The sequence below is a fragment of the Grus americana genome, chromosome 9 (genome assembly GCF_028858705.1).
Source record: "Grus americana isolate bGruAme1 chromosome 9, bGruAme1.mat, whole genome shotgun sequence".
NCBI classification, from domain to species: domain Eukaryota; kingdom Metazoa; phylum Chordata; class Aves; order Gruiformes; family Gruidae; genus Grus; species Grus americana.
In genome coordinates, this window is record NC_072860.1 from 15,142,737 (window position 1) to 15,164,323 (window position 21,587).

The 21,587-nt window shown below is 41.5% G+C and overlaps 1 protein-coding gene across 2 annotated transcripts in view; it reads left to right on the forward strand.

Annotated features, from left to right (window-relative positions):
* Nucleotides 1-21,587, forward strand: part of LOC129209795 (probable cation-transporting ATPase 13A4) — a 46,870-nt gene that overhangs the window by 9,002 nt on the left and 16,281 nt on the right. For both annotated transcript variants that reach the window (XM_054834757.1, XM_054834758.1), the window contains 15 exons: nucleotides 4,127-4,300; nucleotides 6,806-6,943; nucleotides 9,158-9,228; nucleotides 9,321-9,401; nucleotides 10,280-10,349; nucleotides 11,165-11,299; nucleotides 11,718-11,790; nucleotides 12,396-12,527; nucleotides 13,724-13,894; nucleotides 14,332-14,489; nucleotides 17,745-17,933; nucleotides 18,245-18,306; nucleotides 19,021-19,171; nucleotides 20,127-20,213; nucleotides 20,867-21,020. In XM_054834757.1, coding sequence (XP_054690732.1) covers nucleotides 4,127-4,300; nucleotides 6,806-6,943; nucleotides 9,158-9,228; nucleotides 9,321-9,401; nucleotides 10,280-10,349; nucleotides 11,165-11,299; nucleotides 11,718-11,790; nucleotides 12,396-12,527; nucleotides 13,724-13,894; nucleotides 14,332-14,489; nucleotides 17,745-17,933; nucleotides 18,245-18,306; nucleotides 19,021-19,171; nucleotides 20,127-20,213; nucleotides 20,867-21,020 — 1,846 coding nt within the window. The remainder of the gene's footprint in view (nucleotides 1-4,126; nucleotides 4,301-6,805; nucleotides 6,944-9,157; nucleotides 9,229-9,320; nucleotides 9,402-10,279; nucleotides 10,350-11,164; nucleotides 11,300-11,717; nucleotides 11,791-12,395; nucleotides 12,528-13,723; nucleotides 13,895-14,331; nucleotides 14,490-17,744; nucleotides 17,934-18,244; nucleotides 18,307-19,020; nucleotides 19,172-20,126; nucleotides 20,214-20,866; nucleotides 21,021-21,587) is intronic.

Genomic DNA, 21,587 nt, shown 5'->3' on the forward strand with positions numbered 1-21,587 from the left:
TGGCTTCAGAGGGAACAGAAACAAACCTCTGATGAAACAGGTTCTGGTAGGTAAGAATGAGATTCAGTTATTAAATTCCTTGTGAATCTTAACCAGTCTTTCAAGTCTAATCCTATTACCTGTTGTTATAGCAACAGTTTGTTGTTCATAGGATACCTGGTGATTGGGTTGCCAGAAATATGATAGTTCACAGCCACTGTTTAGGCTCCTTGTTGGTAGTTACAGACCTTGTTTTCACCAAAGAAAAGGGTGCCTGAACTTGTTTGACTTTTGCATTTAAATTCTGCTGTGCAGATGACCTAGCAGTTACAGGCAATTTTTCTTTTAAACATAAATAACAAAGACTTGCTTACCACTAGAGTGATAAGCCCTTGAGTACTGGCTTTGTATGATTGTAAAAGCAGCTAAGAACCTTTCTTGGAATAAGCACATTTTCTGCCAACTGAGCAGGCCTGGCAGCTTTTTCTGTCCAGTAATCCATGGCCCCTTCCTAGACTCTTCACTCACAAGTTAAACCATTTTGTTTTAGTCACTCTTCTGACTGTTGGGAGTCTTAAGAGAGAGAGGATGTTAACAGATGAGGAAACAAAGTTTTACAATACACTACAATTTAATAAAAATTATTCTACAGAGATGAGCCCTGCATACCAGCCTCTTTTGTAGACAGTGCTACTTCCTGTGAGATAACAAGAAGCCCTATGAAGTCTTACAGATAGCTAATCTTAGCTTTATTTTCCACCATCTCTTAGGCTGGTGCCCTCAAGAACCCAGGTTATTTGGCTGTGTAATGTTACATATGCCAAATGCACGCATTGAGCCCTAAAAACCAGCTCACACAGTAAACAAGTTGTTGAGGTGTAAATCTGTATTCATCAGACCCATCTTCAAAAGAAGCATGTCTGCATCAGCATTGCCTCTTTGTGCAATGAAATACAACCCCACAGAAGTTATTATCTTTTCCTTAACAACATAAAACCAACCTGACAGACATGTTCTTACTGGTGACATCAACACCAGGATTTCTGCCAGCCCTGGAAGTATTGTTTGCCATAGTGGACATGCATTTGCTTGGAGATCTTTCTAGTATAGGCCTAGTGAAGCCTCAATAAGCTTGAAGAATTTCCAAACCCTAATTACTGTAAGGCATTCACGTGGCTGGATAAACCTGCTGAGAAACCTGCATCATGTGTGTGCCTGTTCCCCCCTTCTTCATGCACATGGTGGGTACCTCTGTTGTGGGTCTAATATTCACCATTTTTTTTTTTTTTAGAAGATAATGGTTTTGAGAATTCTTCTGAAGAATTCCACTGTTGACTTATTTGACAAGTGAGAAGTGTTTGTACTGATACTCTTTTTGTTTCAACAAGCAGTTATTTACGTACTAAATTTTTTTTTATGAATGCAGCATTCAGTGCTATAGTCCTTCCAGCTGAAGGTGCAGAGTCAGGAAAAACATCTCAACCTAACAGAACATTTTATTCTGAAGTATTGAAAGGTTCCAGCCCAGGGAACTTTGGCACAAGCTAGATTTGGAGCTCAGTCTTACTTCCCTGCCTAGCTTTACTTTAGAATGATGTGGCCTAGATAACCTGCTCCAGACATTTCCAAACCATGGGAAATGCTTTGCTTTGGCTTTAGATTCCTGCATGGACATCCAGATACAGTTAACATCTGAAGTTTTTTCTTTGCCAGCTTACTCCTTGTAGAGCTCCTGAACACCTATATTCAGAAACATCATGTTCACCAAGACACAAACCAAAGAACCTGAACCAACACCTGTGTTCATAGGGCAGAATGTGCACTGGGTCAGAACAGCTCGAGTATCTCTCTCTCTCTCTCTCTCTCTCTCTGTCAGGAAAGTCCCTTGTGAGTAGCAGGAAGATCCAGCAGACAGTGTAGTGGATGTCTTAAGAGCATGGCCTTTTTTTCCCACCTGAACTGTTTTCCTTGTCTTCCTTTCTCCTAGTTTTCAAGATGAGGAATACTGATCCATGCTTGGTTTTGGGAAGTGTCTTGAGATCGAATGGGTCAAACAATTTTTTGAGGGGAAACTATTCGCGAAAACAAGGGCCTGGAAACACATGCAGGCATAGGGGGGCTCAGGTACATACTTTGATATATAGATGCATCGTTTCCTAGGCAGAGAAAGACAGAGTCTGCCCTAGCTCTGTGGTTATGTTGTCATATCAGGCTTGGGGAATCATTCAGCATTTCAGTGGAGAAGAACACTGCCAATAGAAGGTGATCTCAAATGACTGCTAATCACATGCCGAGTGCCCACCTTCTCCTTTCTTAATTGCATTAACTACAGCTTTATTGACTTCTCAGACTTTGGGTGTAAGGCACAAAAGCTGGAAATTAAAGGAATGATTCACTGACATAAGCAAGATGCACATGGCAGCAATCTCATTCTTCCCCACCCTGATATTCATGCCCATCCCAATTTGAAAATATTATTCCAGTTATTCCAAGTCCAGCCATTTACTGGAGGAAGTCTGAAGGCACGTTCTTTTATTATTTCTTCCTTTAGGCATCCCTGAGCTTCCTTCTGTTTGCTGCAGAGTTGCCTTAGTCTCTTGGGTTGTTCAGAGATTATAGAAGCCTTTGAAAATGCTGAGCATGTGCATCTTAGGTGGTATAACCAGGTCCTGTGCAATGCAGGCCACTTCCATGTGTAGTTTACCATACTTTTACCCCACAGTTGACAATTTCTTCCCTTTAGAAACCCCATGGAGGTTACCTAGGAAGATAGAGTCTGTCTTTTGGAGAATGACATAGAACAGGTAGGCTGAGGCAACCTGTGGAACCACTGGGTAGGGCCTACATTTTGCATAAGAAGCAAAGACACCAGCACAGAACCAGGAATTATGCATTACTCATCCTTCCAATTACATTGCCTTCTCTTCTCACCTTATGAATGGATCTTGCAGTATCTGTGGCTGCAGATATCTGATCTTCAGAAGCAGATTGCACAATTGCTGCAGATATACTAGGAAGAAAGAGATTGAGGAATCTTAACCCTTATGTTATCAAATTCTCCTGGTCATGCCATGTAATTGCAGCCATTCAATCTCCCATCTTAGATCAGGGCTGGGTCTCCTCTATAAATTCACTGTACACATTTCACTTCGCCTTTACCAAGTCCCTGCTAGCACTACGGAGAGGGAATTTAGCCATGGTACCAAGACGTGACAGCTCTTAAACTGTTATGCTGACAGTCATCCCTTTGAAGTTTTGGGCAAGTCACCTTGCCTCACTGTAACAATTTCCCCAGCTTTAAAAATGGAATAATAATACCTACTCATGCAGCTACAGTGAGTAGCTACCTTTGGCCCTCTGAACATGTAAAGCATTCTGCAAGTGTTCATTAGTTGTTCTCACTAACAGTTCTTCTTATTATTTTGGGATGTTAGGACAATGACACAGTGGCAAGGTCCAACATCCACATACTGGAGCTATCAAGGAAGGTGGTAACAGCCCTGCAGAGGCTGTATCTGTGCTGAGTTGTGCAAAGCAGCTCCAGCTGGCGCAGCCACGCAGAGTCACTCGGCACCATGCAGAGACACTAGCTGAGGCTCTAAAGTGTAGGTGCAGACTCATTGCTGTGGCAGGACAGCAGTAGTGCTTCCGATTCTGAAGCAGGCACTGTCTCACCTGCTGCAGTGGGTCTGCACCACTCCCCATCCCCTAGTGCAGATGTCCTCAAGTTCTTCAGCTGTCTCACCCAGGGACCTTAAAAAAGGCTGACCAGGCAAATCTGTGTTCCTGACTTGGGGCTTAAAGATTAGGGCCTCTATATATCGATATCATTCCAACTCATGCACACACATAACAGTGTCTCGTGCTGAGTTTCACAACTATGTAAAACTATTTTAAAGGTTTGGTCAGACTACAGCAATCCAGATTTTATGAAGGTGGATGAAAACTTCTTTGGAACATGCAAAATTTTTTTCTAGTCATGTTTAGGACACATAAGAAAGCCAAATACAAGGTCTGTGACTTGTTTTTTCACAGTACCATACCAAACAGTACCTATGGGAGACCAGTGGCTGATGGGTAAGTGTAATATTCCAGGTATTTCCTTAAGAAAAATAGGAATGATTTTTTCTTTGTCTTTGCTGTACAGGAGATTTTTGGCTACAAAACCCAAAGCTGCCGAAAGGCCTTGTGCATTGCTGGATCCATCCTGTCCTGTGGGGCTCTGCTGCTGCTGTTTTACTGGAAGCCAGAGTGGGACGTGTGGGCAAACTGTATCCGCTGCAGCTTAGAAGAAGCGGACATTGTTCTGCTTAGAACAACAGTAGGTGCCTACTTTAATCTTTGAATTAGTCCCTAGTATGTAGTTAATTGGAAGATGAGTTAATTGGAAGGAATCCAGTTAGCTGAAATCTCTTACATTGCTGATTTCCAGCGATGATATGTTTATCATCATTGATCTAAAGAACTCTCAAGTTTTCCACAAATTATGTGTAAGACGATGATTGGAATGGAGGGTAACAGCTGATCAGACAACAAGCTGAAAGAAATTGGGGTGAAAAAACCTGTAATATCTGTGGTTTCAACACTGTGTTGCTCTCAATCCTTCCTCCTCCCTTCCACCATTCCTGTGCTTTCTACATTGCAGATGTGTGCTCCAGATTCTAAAGCATGTTGATTGGCAGATACTTTTTCCCCCACTTGGCTGTCCTGGTGAAGCTTCCCCTCTCTACCAAAATTTAGCCAGTGGGCCAAACCAAAGATTTGCTCTGTCTCCAGCAGTTTCCAACTCATCCCTTGTGATCCCGTGATGAGGGATCAGTGTAAGGAAGAGGGCAAGCTTAGACTGCTTGTTTTCTTGGCTATATATTTCCATTTTCCATCAGCCCTTCCCCACGGCAAATAAGCCTGCAATCCTGCAGTTAATGCTTCCAGGGCTGTTATGTTTTCTAGTAGTGTCCTAATACAGATTTCTATCTGTTGAGGACTGTATCGAAGCACTGCAACACAGGCAAACCCTCATTTCATTTCATTTCATGCAAGCTACTGCAACACTAAAAGAAGGAAACTGAGACTTGACTCTGAGTCCCATCTAAGCCTGAATACTCCAGGAGCTGGCAGGATTGGTTTACTTCCAGAAGTTTGATTTGTTCTGCTTCAAAAACTCCTGAACAATGGCATTTGCAAAATGTGCAATTGCAGAATGGATCACTTGCTACCACTGTATTTGAGCTGCCTTCTTAAATGAGTAGAGCAGCATGCAGTTAAAATCTTGGCTTTTGAAAATCAGAGATCTGCCTGTTGAATGTTTTATTTTGAAACAATCTGCATCCTAATAGGCTGGGGATATGTATTTTTTTAAAAAAGCATATTAGGTTTAATCTCCCTTGTTAATCTTCTTCAGTTTGCATTTTTAATTACTTATTCTTCTGTGTCATTTTAAATGGATTTGCCATGCCAAGCACTTTTCAAATAAATGAGCTTTTAAATGATCCTTTATGTAATTAAACAAGAATTGAATCACATTGTACGTTCTTGTTATCAGGAAGCTCTCTCCAAGTATGCTCTGGGCATTTGACAATTTCAGATTTCCTTCATGGTTCTTTGTAATAAAATGACAGTGTTGTTTTTTCCCCTATATTCTGATTATGGCAGTTCTCAAATGTGATGGCTACTCCTAATGAGGATACAAGTAATCCCATCAGCTTGATCCTTGGAATTCTGTTTTGCTTCACGTAAAACCTTCATTCATAATTCGTCATGATCTCTGCAATTGCAATATAAGAGCCTATTAACTCACTTCTGTTATTGAATTTTGTCTCACTTTAGTTCAAACAATGAGCACCTGTGTTATTCACTGCTTCCCATCTCAATCTGCATCCCAATGCCTACTAATTCTGAAATGTAAAGATAAATATCAGAAAATAAATGTTATTCTACTCAAAATACCAGTTTAAGAAGAAAAGTGCACAAAAATATAAACATTATTAAAGTTCTTTTTTGAACCCTTAAATTATTCAAAAGGACTCATACTTGGTACAGAATTTTTTTTGCTATTGTCATTTCCAAATGAAGTTTAATAACTGTGTTTTCAGAACTTGGCCAGCTGAGGTAATCAGCTTTTTGCATCTGCCAAACTGCTTACACACTGAATATGATATATAAGTCAGTGTCATAGTTGGCTTTAATGCACGTGGTTCAGTGTTCAGGACTGAAGCTTAACATGAGGGTACTTATTAGAGTAGTTGCTCTAATCTCTAAGACTGTACTACCAACACTAATTATCAGGCAGTTCCAATGTTGAACGTATTTTATAAAAAAATAGCAAGATCATGAACTCAGTTTGTGGCAAAAGCTTTTCTAAGGTACCATAAGGGAGGCATAGTGCTAACACACTCGTTCCAATGAAATGTTAACACAGGAATGACTGTGAAAAAGTATTGGCACTAAACGTCCATTTTGCAATACAGTGCTATGTTCCTTTTGATCTTCCCTTTACAGTATAGTCACTGCATCTCAGATTGTCCTGTACTGTTTGCCTGTCCTAGATCATGACCTGGGTGTCCACATTCCATGCTTATCAGCCAAACACCAGACCTGCGGTCAGTGAATTATTTGCAGTACTCACGTTTTGAAAGGACCGTGGTTCCGCTCCCATTCTGCTGATTTATCTATCTGCCACAGGTTCTGGGAGGCCTCTGTTGGTTAGCTCTTTAAAAAAGCTGGAGCAGTGCTCTAGAAAAGCCTACACTAATCATTCACTCCAAAGTGATAGTGAGTTTGGTCTGATTTTGAGGGAAATTGTGACTTCTCTTTTATATTCATTTAGGATGAATTTCGGATTTATTCTCGTAAGACTGTGACATGGATCTCTGTGTCTGCACTTATCAAAAGTAGATCGGATTATCCAGCCGCCGCTGAGGAAGACTCAATCTTCAGCAAAGCCATAGTGAAGCCAAGTTTGCAAGTAAGTAAAGTATTCCCTGCAAAATCTGGGAGATGATAGCAAATCTCAGCCACAATTCATAGAGTGAAAGTGAGCTGTGAAACATATCCAGCTAAGAAAGTTGTGGTTTGATGAACACAGTGAACTCTGGAAAAACAAGCTAGATAATTTGGAGAACTGTACTCACCTCTGTAAAAATCCTCTGTTACTCTGAGGTGAGTCATGAAACAAGAATTCTCACTACTCCTGAGAGAAGACCTACATTATAAGTAGGAGAGCTTCAAGACAAGGTAGTGAAGAGTCAGAGTTCCAATCAAAAACTCATTCCTGGCATTGGAATCAAGGAATTTAGGGATGACTGTGTCTGAAGGGAAACTGTGACAAACTGAACATCACAGCTCCCAGAGTAACGTGAAAACAGGGATGAACGCAGCTGAAGGGGAATAGAACAGAAAAGTGTTCAGGCAGAGCTGCTTGAGTATTTCCAGAAATGTTTCACCAAGGAGGGTCTGAAACACGTTTTGCTTTCTTGCCTTTTTATGCACCAATTTGTGCTTTAGATTACATTTGCTGGAGTCAGGTCCTGCACTGTTTCTGCAAAAATGTATCTTGATCTCTACCAGTTCCATAGCTTTGAGATCCCAGTGAGGCACTCGGGAGAAGGTAGACAATTAATTGGTCCAAGCAGATCACCAGGTCCCTCATGAGTTGAGTGAATATAATTGTCCTCATTTTAGAACAAGTACCAGACAGTTCAGTTATATTTCTTCCTTAGCATTACACGTTAAATTGGTGTGAGCAATAGGAATGCAATGGTACCTTTGCTAATATCTGGCTCTTGATTATAGATACTAGATCACTGCACTGGAGAACCCATAAAAGAGCTATATTCCCTTCCAGGAAATAGATTTCTAACTCATTAGCATCTATTTTTATATCTACAACAATTTTAGTAGGTATTTTCATTATAAACCTAACTTCAGCTGAGCAAAGCTATTACTGCTGTTTTGTGTGGGCATATATTAGTGTACATAAGAAAGTTTAGTGCCAGCTAGTTTAATCAACTGGCACAGTATGAAAGTGAAGACTGGTTTGTAACATTCTTTAGAGGATTGAATTAGTAACATAAAAAAGCCCAATATAGCCCTCAAATAATAGGCCCTTTGAACAACACTTTCATATCAATCAAAACATCTACACAGAAAAGAACAGATTTCAAAGCAGCAAAGAGCAAACAGTTTAATCCTTCACTAGCAATTGAAAAGCCCCTTCTTATATGTCAATTATAAAACTTTTTGCTGTTTAAGCTACCTTAGTCCACATAGTAATCTGTAGTGCCCAAGAGCTGTCCAAAGACCTGTTCTGGCAGCGAGTTGAGTCCCTCATTTCCCATTCCAGTTTTTAGCATTGCAAATATTGCAGCTCCTATTGCATGAAATCCTAACTACAGACCTTTTGTAGGTTAATGACTGTGGTTATAGCTCCGTTTTGAGTTGGGTATAGATCTCACTGGGTTATAATAATGCTTATTGCTCTGGGTAGGGAGAGTCCCCTAGAGCTGATTTCTTTATTACTTATGTATATAAGTGTATAGCCTTGCCTTCTTCCAGCTGATGCGAAGCACCATTATCTCTAATAGGCTTCGGTATGTTGTGCAGGACAGGACAGACTCCTTTTGCAAGTTATAAATGACAGTGCGTGTTCCTAATGGGTAACTGCTCTGCAAGGGCTTAGCGTTAGCAGTGACTCAGGAAGTACCCTGGAGTGGCCTTTCTTGTCTGTTGGCATATCTGTTCAGCCAAAGGGTTCGGCACCATGCCTGCAAACTGCCCAAAGCCAGACAGAAGATAAGGGAGTTGTTGACTGAAGATGGGCTTTGACAACTGCCTGCGTACCCACCACTGCATCAGTGTAGTGCATCCCTTTGTTCTGTGAGAGTGAGGAGTGTATTCCTTGCTTCACAAAATGGGGAGAGAAGAATGCTGCTTGGTACTTGCTTGACCTAAAGATCTGTAAAGCTTACTGGAACCTGCACTGAGGTGGGGATCCCACTCTATAATATAACTAGGGAGTTAGTATATGCAATCCTGCCTTCTCTCCCTCCCTGCCCCCCATATAATTTGCTTTATCTGTGCTTGACCCCCGTGAGGATGCCTAGCTCAGATCTGTGAGCAGGCCTGGGAGTATTTTTGTTTGCTATGTTGCATATATTGTTGTCCATGTTTTGTTTTGCAGGTGAAAAGTATCCAAGTACAAAAAATCCGCTATGTCTGGAATATCTATGCAAAACAGTTCCAGAAAGTTGGGTGAGTTCAATACCCTGGTTACACGAGTGTCTGAGGAAATCAAGCTTCTTTGTGAATAATGTGCTAAGGAAAACACTCCCTTTATGTTTTAGAGCCCTAGAAGACCATCACACTTGCTCAGCTATACATGCCAAATTTGGTTCTGGTCTCACCTGCTATGAACAGAATGTCAGGTACACATTTTAAAACACAAATAGTCAACATACAGATTTCAGAGAGATGTAAATTCACTGTTGTTGGTGCACTTTCCTTGAGTTTCTTGTGTATGCATTAATATGCACGTAATTTTAGATGAAATGGCCATGTATGAAAAATTGAATGAAAAGGGCTAGAGAATGTTGTGTGTTCCTTGTCAGAGTTTTTGAAATGTCTCAGTATTCATCACTGTTATTGTTCTCAGTCAGGAAATAACTATGTCCTGTAACTAACTCTAAGCAGTTCTTATTCAGAGTAAGAGAAATTCTCCATGAGACGGTGCAGATAAGTTGTGTGTGTGCTTCTTCAGTGGTACTCCATGTAATTGTGCTGAGCTTCTAAATCAATTAGTTCTGGCCATTGAATTTATTCTCATAAACTACTGTATCATTGGACAATTTACAGAATAGGTGTTCCTGAAACTGTTAAATAAAGAAATGATCTTCAGTTGATTGAATACTGAAAATTCAGCTGCTGACCTTAGCTCATGTTTAATCTTACATTCAAATCACCCTTAACTTTATGCAAAATTATTTAGTTTCTGATCATTTAGTTTTAGGTGCACAATTCCTTTGTTTATGGTGCTTCAAAGGAATTTTTACGTGATGGAAACATTTGCCTAAAAGGCTGTGTTACACTTCTTGTCTGTTTAAGTAGATTTCACTGGTAAAGTCATCTTTTCTGGCATAAGCACTGTAGGGGCATTTAATTTTTCATCTTTTTCTTAGAGAAAGATCCTCACAGCCTTTAAACTGGGATCAATACAAGCTCTCAGCACTATTGAAAGCTGCACTTTCTTGAGTGAGCTACATTGTCACTATTTTATCTGTAAGTGATGTATCTTTATCCCATACAGGAGAGTTATATGTGGGCCAAACACTATTGATGTTCCAGTGATCCCTATTTGGAAACTACTCGTCAAAGAGGTTAAGCATTTCTGTTGCTTTTATTCTAGGCTACTTGGGGAGGCAGAGTATGCATATAGATATAATGGATTCTATGTCTGAATTAGCTTCCCAGTACTCAGTTATCAAGCACACTCTTTTTTCAAGTTGTGTTTAAAGCTGTTCCCATAAATTCATTTTTTCTCCATTGTTCCCTATCCTCCATCCCCATGCCTGTATAGCTCCTCGGTATTTGTATGTGTCTGTGTCCTGGGAGCTCATTCTGTTGGCCTTATAAGGGTCAGAGAATGTTTACAAGCTGCACTGGAAATTAAACCTTCCAGGCAAAGTCTGTCTCTTAATCAACAAAGAAGAAGTAAAAGCAATAGCTCGTATATGCCTACAGCTGCAGAGAGATCCAATGCGCTTATGACTCTAGGCACAGCACCACATAAAGCACGAGCATCTTTTTTAGATGGGAACTGGCTACATGTGGCCTAAACAGAGTGTTTGTGAGATTTGCCTATGGTATGTGAGCTCCATCCTCACAGCACAACCTGCTCTTCTCTCACCTTTGTTACATTTCTTGTAAATAAGTGAGCATAACAAGGCTTGGGCTGAGCCATTCACATCCCAAATAACATCCTTTTGGTCCAGATTATTTGGCCCTTCTGTCAGATGGAGGTGGTCCAATCTGATTGGACTGAAGCCACTGCTAACAAAATTAGAAAGGAGGTCGGGTGACACAACACTCAATAGCTTTTATTCCAGCCCATTTCTAATAGGATGGACTGGGTGGGTATACTGGCGCCATTTAAATGTGGCCAGCTCTTGACTATTGCTTTCTCTCCAAACAGGTCTTAAATCCATTTTACGTGTTCCAGCTGTTCAGTGTGTGTCTGTGGTTTGCTGAAGATTACATGGAGTATGCCACTGCCATCATAATCATGTCTCTCCTCTCGATTTTTTTGACTGTATATGATCTTAGACAGGTGAGACACCTCACCTTTTTCCACAAGGAGGATTTATTTCTTATGTCTGGGAAAGGCCGGGATGTTGCAACATGCACATGTACAGTGCTATGGGAGTTACTCAGAGGTTTAGTCTCATGACATTGTGTAGTAGCAAGTGCAATGGCTTGGCCTCCTAGTCATCATAATCTCTGTGTGGTTCTTTACCCACATCCTCCCTTCCCCATTCCAGTGCTTCGCTTTGTAACCTCTTGTTACACCTTCTCCGTAATTAGGGTGGGGAACTTCTTTCTCTGTATGATTGCGTAGTCCCTGGCAGAGCCAGACCCCAGTTTATGATGGCTCTCATAACCACAAATAACAAAAGGAAATAATTGTTAGTGGATGAATTGCATCATGTAAGATGTAACACTTTTGTGTGTTCTCCTTTAATTTATAGCAATCGGTTAAACTGCACAGACTGGTTGAGTCTCATAACAACATCATGGTCACTGTCTGCAGAAATAAGGAAGGTGACTCCTATACACTTCTTTCTTCAATGTGTTTCATTCCTTCTAGAGCAGTTTCCTCTTCTGTCTCTTAGCTCAGTTAACTAGCTTCTGCAGATTGGGTTAATTTGACCTAGAAGTATGTTGTGGCACATCAGTCGTATTCATAACTGTTTAAGAACATCCTTAGCAAAAACTTATCAGGAAATCTATGTCATTTTTCTTAAAGCAGTGCTGACAAAGCCAACCACATAGCCATTAAATGGCTGTGAGTCCACCTAATTGCTCCATGCAAAGTGTGTTCATTGCCATGGTATTTAGAGCACAATCCAAAAAGATGGAGTCAAACTAAGAGCCGTAGATCCAAGCTTCTTCAGTTAGGTCAGTGCATTGGAACAATAACCATTGGTTGGGCTCCTGGGGAGAAAAGAAGAAATTACACAGTTTGAACAGATGCCTAGGCTTTTCTAAATATTGGAGGTTGTATTCTTAGGTCCTACTTGTGGTCCTTTGTTTTTCAGCCATTATAAAGAAGTAACAATCTATTCAGCAGGTAGTTCCTTACATTTTTTCCCCTTATCACAGAGAAATATATGAAGCACAAAGTTTGCATTACATGTCACCTACAGGTTTCCAAGAGCTGGAATCACACCATCTTGTTCCTGGAGATATGCTGGTTTTGAAAGAGAGCAAAACCCTTTTGCCTTGTGATGCCATCCTGATCAGTGGGCAGTGCATTGTAAATGAAAGCATGCTGACAGGTACAGCTCATCCCTCCCACGTTTACCATCAAAAATTCATCATAGCCCTATGGCTTCAGCCAGTGACACAGGACATACAGTGTTATCATGTATCGCCCTTGTTATGAGATAGTCCGTAGCTAGCCTAGAAGGGGATTCTTTCAGGTGTTTGCTATAATAAAGACTGAATTGTAGTTAGACCCGGCTTATCTAAATAGACAAGATGGACTTTAGGAAGGGCAGTTCATCCTTCCCTTGTGGGGTGCAGAATTTAGGAAGGAATCCTCTGATTAGAAAGGAAAGAGTGGACAGTGAAGAGGAGTGAGCAGGACAGAAAAAGAAACAGTAAGTATGGAGCAAAGCTGTTCCCACACAGGGCCCACAGTCTGCTCAGGCTGTAGGGCTTTCTGTCAGTCACTCTGAATGTCTTGTTGCTGATCACTGCAACATCTCCAACCTGCTGGAGTGTCTGTCTAGCCCTTCAGACACTTAGGCCCATGTTCATGTGGTAGAAGTGGAGGACACACCGGCTGGGAGGGTTCACTGCAAAGCAGGATTTTTGGTGCAGGAGGTGTTCATATTTCTGTTTCTTGTCTTTAAATTTGGTCTTGGTCTGAATTGAACTAAAACCCACAGTTCTGAAATGTCATGTAAATGAGAAATTCCAGAAACCCTTTCATTTAGAAAGCTTCAGCTGTCGGAAAATATTTCTTCTGTTTCACCTTAGTATCCGCTGTGACATAAATAGGGTATTTGGCAGCTGCCAAGCATTCAGGTGAAGGCTTTCCTTTTTACTAGGAATGGGAAATAGGGAAAGTCATGTGTAGTGACCTGTACATGAGGTTCAAACTAGGTAAACAACTTGTGGCCATCCAGTGGAGTCATGCAACACCAGTTCAGCTCTCTTTTCAAGTCTGTGTATCTACAGCCAGGATTTGGAGTCCTTGGACAGCTTTCAGTTCTCAGACTTACGTGAAGCTGTTGTACTGATGCAAAGGAGAGCTTTTCTCTGGCAGAGTCTGCTTGCTTGCTAGGCTTCAAACTCTTATTCACTCTGAAGATGTCACAATATAAAAGTAACATTTCTCTAAACTGGATTCTCTAGTAAATACCTTTAACTTACCATCTAGATGTCTAGATACTGTACTTATTTGAAAGTCAGCAGGCTGATTTTAAGGTGGACTGCAGTTTTCCTCATCTGAGTTAATCTTCCCTAGGGGAAAGCATTCCAGTAACAAAGACCCACTTACCCCAAGCTGATAACTTCAAGCCCTGGAGAATGCACTGTGCAGAGGATTACAAAAAACATGTCCTCTTCTGTGGAACAGAGGTCATACAGACCAAGGGAGATGACAGAGGATTTGTGAAAGCTGTGGTGCTGCGGACTGGTCAGTCAACACTTCAGTTTGCTTTTCCTTTCATGCTTTTTCTTACTGGAACAGTCTGAATTAATATGCCCTGTCACATTAAGTTAAAGGCGTCAATCCAAATTCACAACAGTCAGATGGAGAATCGATAGCCTGGGCTGGGCTAAGCTCTTATGCATTGTTTCCGTTTGTTGGCATAACTTTTACAAAAAACACTAGCATATGATTACAAAGAATAATTTCACTATGCTTCTGAGACGTTGAAAAAATCCTCCTCCTTAAGACAAAAATAACTTTTTATCTATATTCTGCAGAGTAGGTCACATAAACTGAAATGGAAGATCTGGGCCATCTTTCTTAAGTTACAGAAACTGGGAGCCATTTTAAAGCCCTCCATTCTTTGTAGAGAACTTTTGGAAATGTTTTCCCCTTGGAATGATTTTAGTTTGTCTTTCCAGGTTTCAATACAGCCAAAGGGGATCTGGTGAGGTCCATTCTCTACCCTAAACCCATGAACTTCAAGCTGTACAGAGATGCCCTCTGGTTCCTGATGTGCCTCATAGCATTTGCAGCAATTGGAATGATCTACACAGTGTGTGTATTTGCACTTAACGGGGTGAGTTACTAAATGTGGAGAAATGGTCACACTCAGTTTCAAGAAACTTGAAACTTGAGTGGCTTCATATACGTTTATATATGAAACTATGGTCTTTGTCACCTTCCTTTTTGCCTTAGTATACGAGGCCATTTTATTATGTAATTGAATTTGTGACAGTACACAAGCTCTCATATACTCAATTCCAAGGTGCCAAACCCCACTGTTTCCCTATAGTCATTTCTTCTGAGGTCTTAGCAAATCCTATGCAAGCACTGCATGTCTTATCAGCGGCGTTCTGTTTGTTGACTGCCTCTGTGTGTTGCCTGCCCTGTGCTTGCCGATACATGTAATTATGCATGGAATTAGCATAATGCTTTCTAGAGCTCTGAAAATCAGAGATCCCAAGAGCTTAGCACTCTAAAAGTAGCTTTTACAGAGTTTTTCTGGCACTTTTTGTACATTCCTAGAGAAATCACAAGTGAGTCATAGGTTAAATGGAACACAGACTGATGTGTCGTTGTGGAAAGGCAGCTTTCAAAAAACTTCAGTTTAGATCAAAGACCCATCTGTCTCCGTCCACTGCCTCTGAGAATAACTGGTATCAAATGTTTATGGAAACTGGTTAGGAAGCAGGAAAGTATAGAACAATTCTTCCCTGGTATAGTCTTCTAACTTCTTGAAGGTTTAACAGTTCAATAAGCTGTCTTTTCTGTCTAGATCATCTAGCTATAATAGCCACAGAAAATCTCCCAGAGTGTGGTTTAATATATTTCTGAATTCATTTATGTCTTGGACTTGACAGCACCTGTGGCAATGATTCCCACAGTTTCATTATGTACTCTGTAAAAGTGTTTTTAAAGCTGCTGTCTTAATCACTGTAGATTTTTGTTTCAGAGAAGTAGCAAATAGCTGCTTTCTATTGGATGTTTCCTGTACTATTCATGTTTTAGAGATCATTGGCCACCCCTTCAGCCACGTTTCTTCCATGTTACAGAGCCCTGAGCTGTAAACACAGATCCCTGAAATTACTGATGTTACAAAGAACTCCTCATTTTCTTCTGCCCTTTTTTTTTTTTTCATATCTTTGTATAGTCATTTGGTGTAGGGGGCGGGGGTGGAAGGGAGATAACCTTCACTTAGTTATCACTCAGCTTAACATCCTTGAGAGCTTTTGGGAAATAAGTTTTGCAAATCCAGCTATCCTGTATCAGTTGAGTCACCCACATCTCCACTGATTTTTTCCAAAGTTCTCCAGTAGGTTTATGGGGTATTAATTCCCTCTGTAAAGACTGTGTTAGCTCTTCTCTAACGTGCCATATACATCAAGGGTCAATTAATTCTGTATTATAATTTTAATTGAGTTTCTCAATGTAGAACTAAGATTTACTGTGTCAGGAAGCAGCAAGGATTCCCCAGGGAAAGGCAAGCCAGGAGCTGAGGGTGACCATAGCACAGGTAGTGCCCTCACTGACCAGGGCACAGTCACACAGTATCTGAACATGGTGGGGAGAGCTGGGTGCTGGTCACAGCCCATCAGTAGTCCCAGGTAAGGCAAAGTGTTAAATAATCGAGGCAGACCAGTCAGAAGCAGAAGCAGATGAAGACAACAGGAGGACAAGAGACAAGGCTGCAACACGACTAAAGGTGACCATCCAGGAGACAGTGCTAGAGACAGGTACACCTACAAAATGGCTCAGACAGGGACTAAAGGCCCAGGCCTGAGATTAAATGGAGCTCCTGAACCCATGAGCAGGGGGTGTGGGTGGAGGTAAGGCTAGTGAGGGTAATTAAACCTATTAGTGCACCTAGGGCCCTGCCATATTGGTCTCTAAATCTCTGGAGGGTTCACCTGAAACCCTTTTATAAACAGTTCACTCATTCTCATACATCAAGGTCAGTGTAAGAAAGAGTTGTACACTGTAAATAGTAGTTCTGCAATTTTTAAAGCCTAATTGCTTTACAACTTCTTAAAAAACTTTCAAGAAATCATTTCATGCCTTGATAATTATCTGCCAATGTAAAGTCCAAGTCCTGAGTTGCAACGTTGATTCTGCAGTTCAGCTTTTGAATAATTTTTCCCCTTTGGAATAATCTACAATCAGTTGGCTCAGAAGATGAATTCCCCTTGGGATATCAAAGAAAGTGTGTTTAAGAACATATCCTGGTGTCTGCTTTGCAGTTTTTCCTTTTTTGTGTGTTTAACTTCCTCCTTGTAATATGTAAAATACATGCTGATGTTATGACAGGAGCTGAAACTGTCTTGTCAGACCAGTGTAAGATTCAGTCACATGATATACTAAATGCTTTCTCTTCTGTGAGTGTGTTGATCTAAAGGTGGTGCTTCATTCTAAAGTAAAATAGATACAAAATATTATCAAACTGGTGCCTTTTGTGGTCTGAAACAGTATCAATGATGGGAGAATGAGAACATGATGGAAATTCAGCACATCAAATGCAACATGATTTATGATCAAAAAGTCCCAAGCTCAGAAGCAGTAATAATAGAACTCTATGATGGTTTGCAGATCCTTCTGAACTGCAAATTGGCTTTAGTTTGCAGTGTCTCAGTTCTGGGACCCCAATTTGAAATGCATTCAATCCTTTAGCAATGATATCAACTCCAAAGAGTAACAGTGCCGACGTTCAGCATACTGGCAGTCATTTTTACACTGACCTCTAAGTTCCCAAATTAGAGATTGCTTTTAGAAATGTAACTTTTACTTCCATGTCTCTTCCTGCAGGTAAAAGCAATTTCCTTTCACAACTCCTAGGACATAAGGTCAGAAGAAATCTTTAGCTCATGCATTCTGCCCTCCTTTTCAGCACCATCCCATATGTCTCACCTGTACTCTTAACGCGGAGTCCAGAGCTATGGCTGTAGGCGGTTGGATGAATGCCCATATAAATAGCAGATTCTTGTGTGCTGTATCATGGGAAACGGCTTGACTAAGGGTGCAATAACCTAGCTGCCATATTTGAACTCATGTGCTTTGGAGGAGACTGTGAGCTCTACCTGGCAGGTTTGTTGGCGTGGAGAATGAAGGAAGGCCTGGAGGCTGCTCTTTAGCAGTGGTGTAGCCTTAAAGCCTTTGGTTAAATCAAATCAATTAATTTCTTAGGGAGATGAATATGTGGTGGACCATGGGCAGAAAACAGCACAGCCTGAAGCACCTGCAGTGGAGGGGAGGAGGGATGAAGAAGGCTACACTCAGACAATCCAAGCAGCACTCCTTGCCACCCTCTTGCTGATAACTGCCTTTGGTTTTATGACAGGAGGAGGCAGGAGAAGTGGTGAAGAAGGCTTTGGATGTTATCACTATTGCTGTCCCCCCAGCTCTGCCAGCTGCCTTGACCACAGGGATCATTTATACCCAGCGGAGGCTGAAGAAAAAGGGCATCTTCTGCATCAGCCCACAGAGGATCAACATGTGCGGACAGCTGAACCTCATCTGCTTTGACAAAGTAATTGCTATGTGGTGGTTACTCTCTTACTAGTAATGGGAGCCGTGCTGGGGGCAGTATGGGTTTTAATCAAGCATTTCCATTGTATTTTAGAAACACACTGTCCAGTCTTGCATATGTAAGTTTGTGTTGTGTGAACAGACACTGTTGCAAATTGTTGGTTTTTTTGGAATCTAGGATTGGCTGGTAGCACTTTTGCTCTGCACTGTGCTGGCATTTTCTGGACAGTAACTTCTTAAAATAAGTCTCGCTTTTTATTCCTCTTGGAGCTGTCATGTGGGAAGTTAATTTAAATGTACGTTTTAACTTAGACTGGCACCTTAACAGAAGATGGCCTGGATCTTTGGGGCTTGCTGCCTTCAGAAAGAAACTGGTAAGGCTCCTTGACACACCAATGGCATTTAAATTTGGTGGGATAGTGACTGGATTCTTTTCCTAAACATATGAACAAATCTGAAAGACAATTAATGTCAAACAGCAGTTTGAAGTTCCCCATGTTTAGATTTCCAATATTATTTCTAAAGCCTCTAGAAAATGAGTGTGTTGCCTCATCCTGTGGGTCCTGTTCCACATGAAAAAATGCAGCCACTGTCGTCAGCATTTGGCATAGCATGCCCAGGCAGGGTAGTCTGCAGTAGACATGCTAGGTTAAATCTCAAAGCTGCAGCAGTGCCCCAACCCTTTATGACAGAAAGTCACTGCTACCCATGGGATTGCCACTCAATTCCTTCAGTGCCCATGTTTTTGCCCATTTGCATTTCCAGAAATGTGCATGCACAAAAATGCTCAAACTTCTATCAGCCTCACAGCTCAAAAGTCATTACACAAGCTGCAAGGAAGATATTTTATAATAATCTGTTCATCCCAATGGGCTCTTTAACTATGCAGAATACACCTATTCTGAGCATATCCCAGCCTTTAACAGGTGCATGAGAAATAGCTCATGGGGAGGACAAGTCCCCAGAAATGCTTATGGTCTCACCACTGGATAGGACAGTCCCCTCCCTGACTTAGGATTTTTTTTTCTGTTAGTCGTATGTTTTTTGGTATTCTCTGATGATAATTTTTATGTTCTCTTTTGCATTAGCTTCCAGGACATTCACAGCTTCCCTGCGGACCGCAGCCTGCCTTGGGGCCCAGTGTTCAGAGCAATGGCAGTTTGTCATTCACTAATTGTTTGGGAGGGCAAGATCCAAGGAGACCCACTGGATGTGAAAATGTTTGAGGCCACTAACTGGGTAAAACTGTGCTTTGTTGTTATGGAAATCATGGTGGGGAGTTTTGGTGGTCTTGCAAAGGAGAAATGTTCCAAGCCCTCCCATGCAGGTAGCCACTTCCCACACAGAAGTAAAACAGCTAAAACCCAGAAGAGATACCACATGCTCAGGCTTTTGGAGAAATGTTCCTTGTTTCTGCCTAGAGCTTTCACCTAGGGGTACTTCGAGTACTTAGCTCATTTGACTGGAAGTGGTGGATGTCATGGAAACACCACTGGGGTATCAACTCTGTGGCTGCTCCCAGACAGCAGGATGTCCCAGATGTGACTTATATGCAGATTGACTGCTTTTACAGAGCGTGTAACAGGCTTCTCTGAGCTTTGAACTAGATATAAGATTTTGACTTTCATTAGAGCTCTGTCAATCTGGAGATATTTCTACCATCTCAAGGTTTGAATGCTATGAAAGCATGCTGCTATGAAAGTACTGCTTTTGGTCTCTGTCCCATTGCCTACAAACAGCCATCAGTGTTGCTGCTGTTGTAGTAAACTGTCCTTATTCCAGCCCATGAGTTTTACCTTTTTCTTGATTTTCCTCCCCATCCCACTGGTGGGGAGGGAGGAGAGAGCAAGCAGCTGCATGGTACTTAGTTGCTGGCTGAGGCTAAACCACAACACATATTTAAGTGGGTTGTAATGAATAAAGGATTTCTTGTCAGTGAGAGGCCATAATCTATTTGCTGTGCAAGAGTACAGCAGTATCTTGGTGAAGCTGGTGAAGCTCCGGTGTTGATTGCCAAGGGAGGCAGTGGGTTTTCCATTACTGGAGCTTTTTAGTGTGAGATCAGACAACCCCCCCTCAGGAATGAATGAGATACCTTGCTTTGAGGGAAGGAGAAGCTGTAAATGATTCCCTGAGGTTCCTTTCAGCTCTGCTGGTGCTGTGATCTGAAAGATTTTTGTCTTTTAATACACAGGTGATAGATGATTCCAGTGGACACCAGATTGAAGGTCAAGGATCCACACATGCCACAGTTGTTAGACCTGGGCCTAAAGCCAGCAGCGTAAGCTATGTGCAAGATTCACATTCATGATCAAGTTAAATTGTCAGTGTAAGAGTTACCTTTCTGTAGAGAAACACTTGGTTGTCCTACTTGAGACAGCTCTTCCACATTTTGTCTTTCTTGTACTGCCTGCAGAGAGATTGCCTTGCTCTCTCTAATTAAAAAGAGAAGCCGGGGGGGAGCTTGCTGCTCACACCAAAAGCAGGGGGGTGTGCTGGATGACAGTTTGTCCAGCTAAGGAATTTGCCTGTCCTAGTGGCTTGAGACTCAATCCAAACTCAGCTGAGTGGTGGAGTCTGGTAGCTGATGTCAGACCGTTTCTGGTGACATACACCAAGGGGGGGTGCTTTCAGATATCCAGTGTAAGACCTAGCAGAGTCTTGTTAAAGAAACGGGACTAGTGAGTTCCTTTCAGCAAATTACATTTAATAGTCTGCTAAAACTGTCAGTGAACTTTTTCTACTGCTTAAGCTAAATCTTTCTGTACAAATTTCACCTCCTCTTTATAAACCAGTCCTTTCTATCCCACTGTGACAAATCAGCCCGTTATACATGGTTAGCTTCTTACCGTGGCCCGAAGGACAGACCTAAAATCCTTTGGCCTGAGTTTAAAATCCTTGCTGCAGTATCTAATCCACTTGCTTTTCTCCCAGGCCCCAGTGGAAGGAGTTACCATTTTACATCAGTTTCCATTTTCTTCAGCCTTGCAGAGAATGTCTGTCATTGCTCAGGAAATTGGTGGGGAACAACAGGTCTTCACAAAAGGGGCTCCAGAAATGGTAGCCATGTTATGTAGAGCAGAAACAGGTAACTAACATTTATAAATGCTTTCTAGAAACACATATGTGTAAGTGACTTTTGATGGTGCAATGAAGTAGAAGGTCCAAATGAGATTTCTGGGTCTAAGACTTCAGCCTGAAAAGTTAGAGTCTGTCTGTTGTGCTCTAAGTCTAAGACTAAGCTCTCATACAGCCCTTTTCAGCAAAGAAGGACTGCCAAGAGATAAAAGCAAGTACCCACTCCTGTACAAGGTGTACAGTCTCTGTCAGAATAGATGAAAAAAGTTGTCTACTGGTCCAGTATACAACAAAAAAAGTTTTCTTTTTTCTCCAAGCCTTGGGAGGGCAGCTAAAAGAGCACAGCACCTTCATCACACACTGGAAGAAGGTAAGTCTTTGCAGAATAGTTTAGGATCCTAAGTGCAAAGTGACAGAGGAGAGGCGATGATTTTCTTATTGAGAAAAAGTCAGTTCAGCAGCTCTGCTTGATTTCCCTGGGCTATTGGTAGGCTCTAGGTGTACCTGCGCTCTGGGACAGGAATCTTCCCTGCTCCAAAGCTTCCTTTTATTAGAAAGCAGTCAAATGCCCTGATGA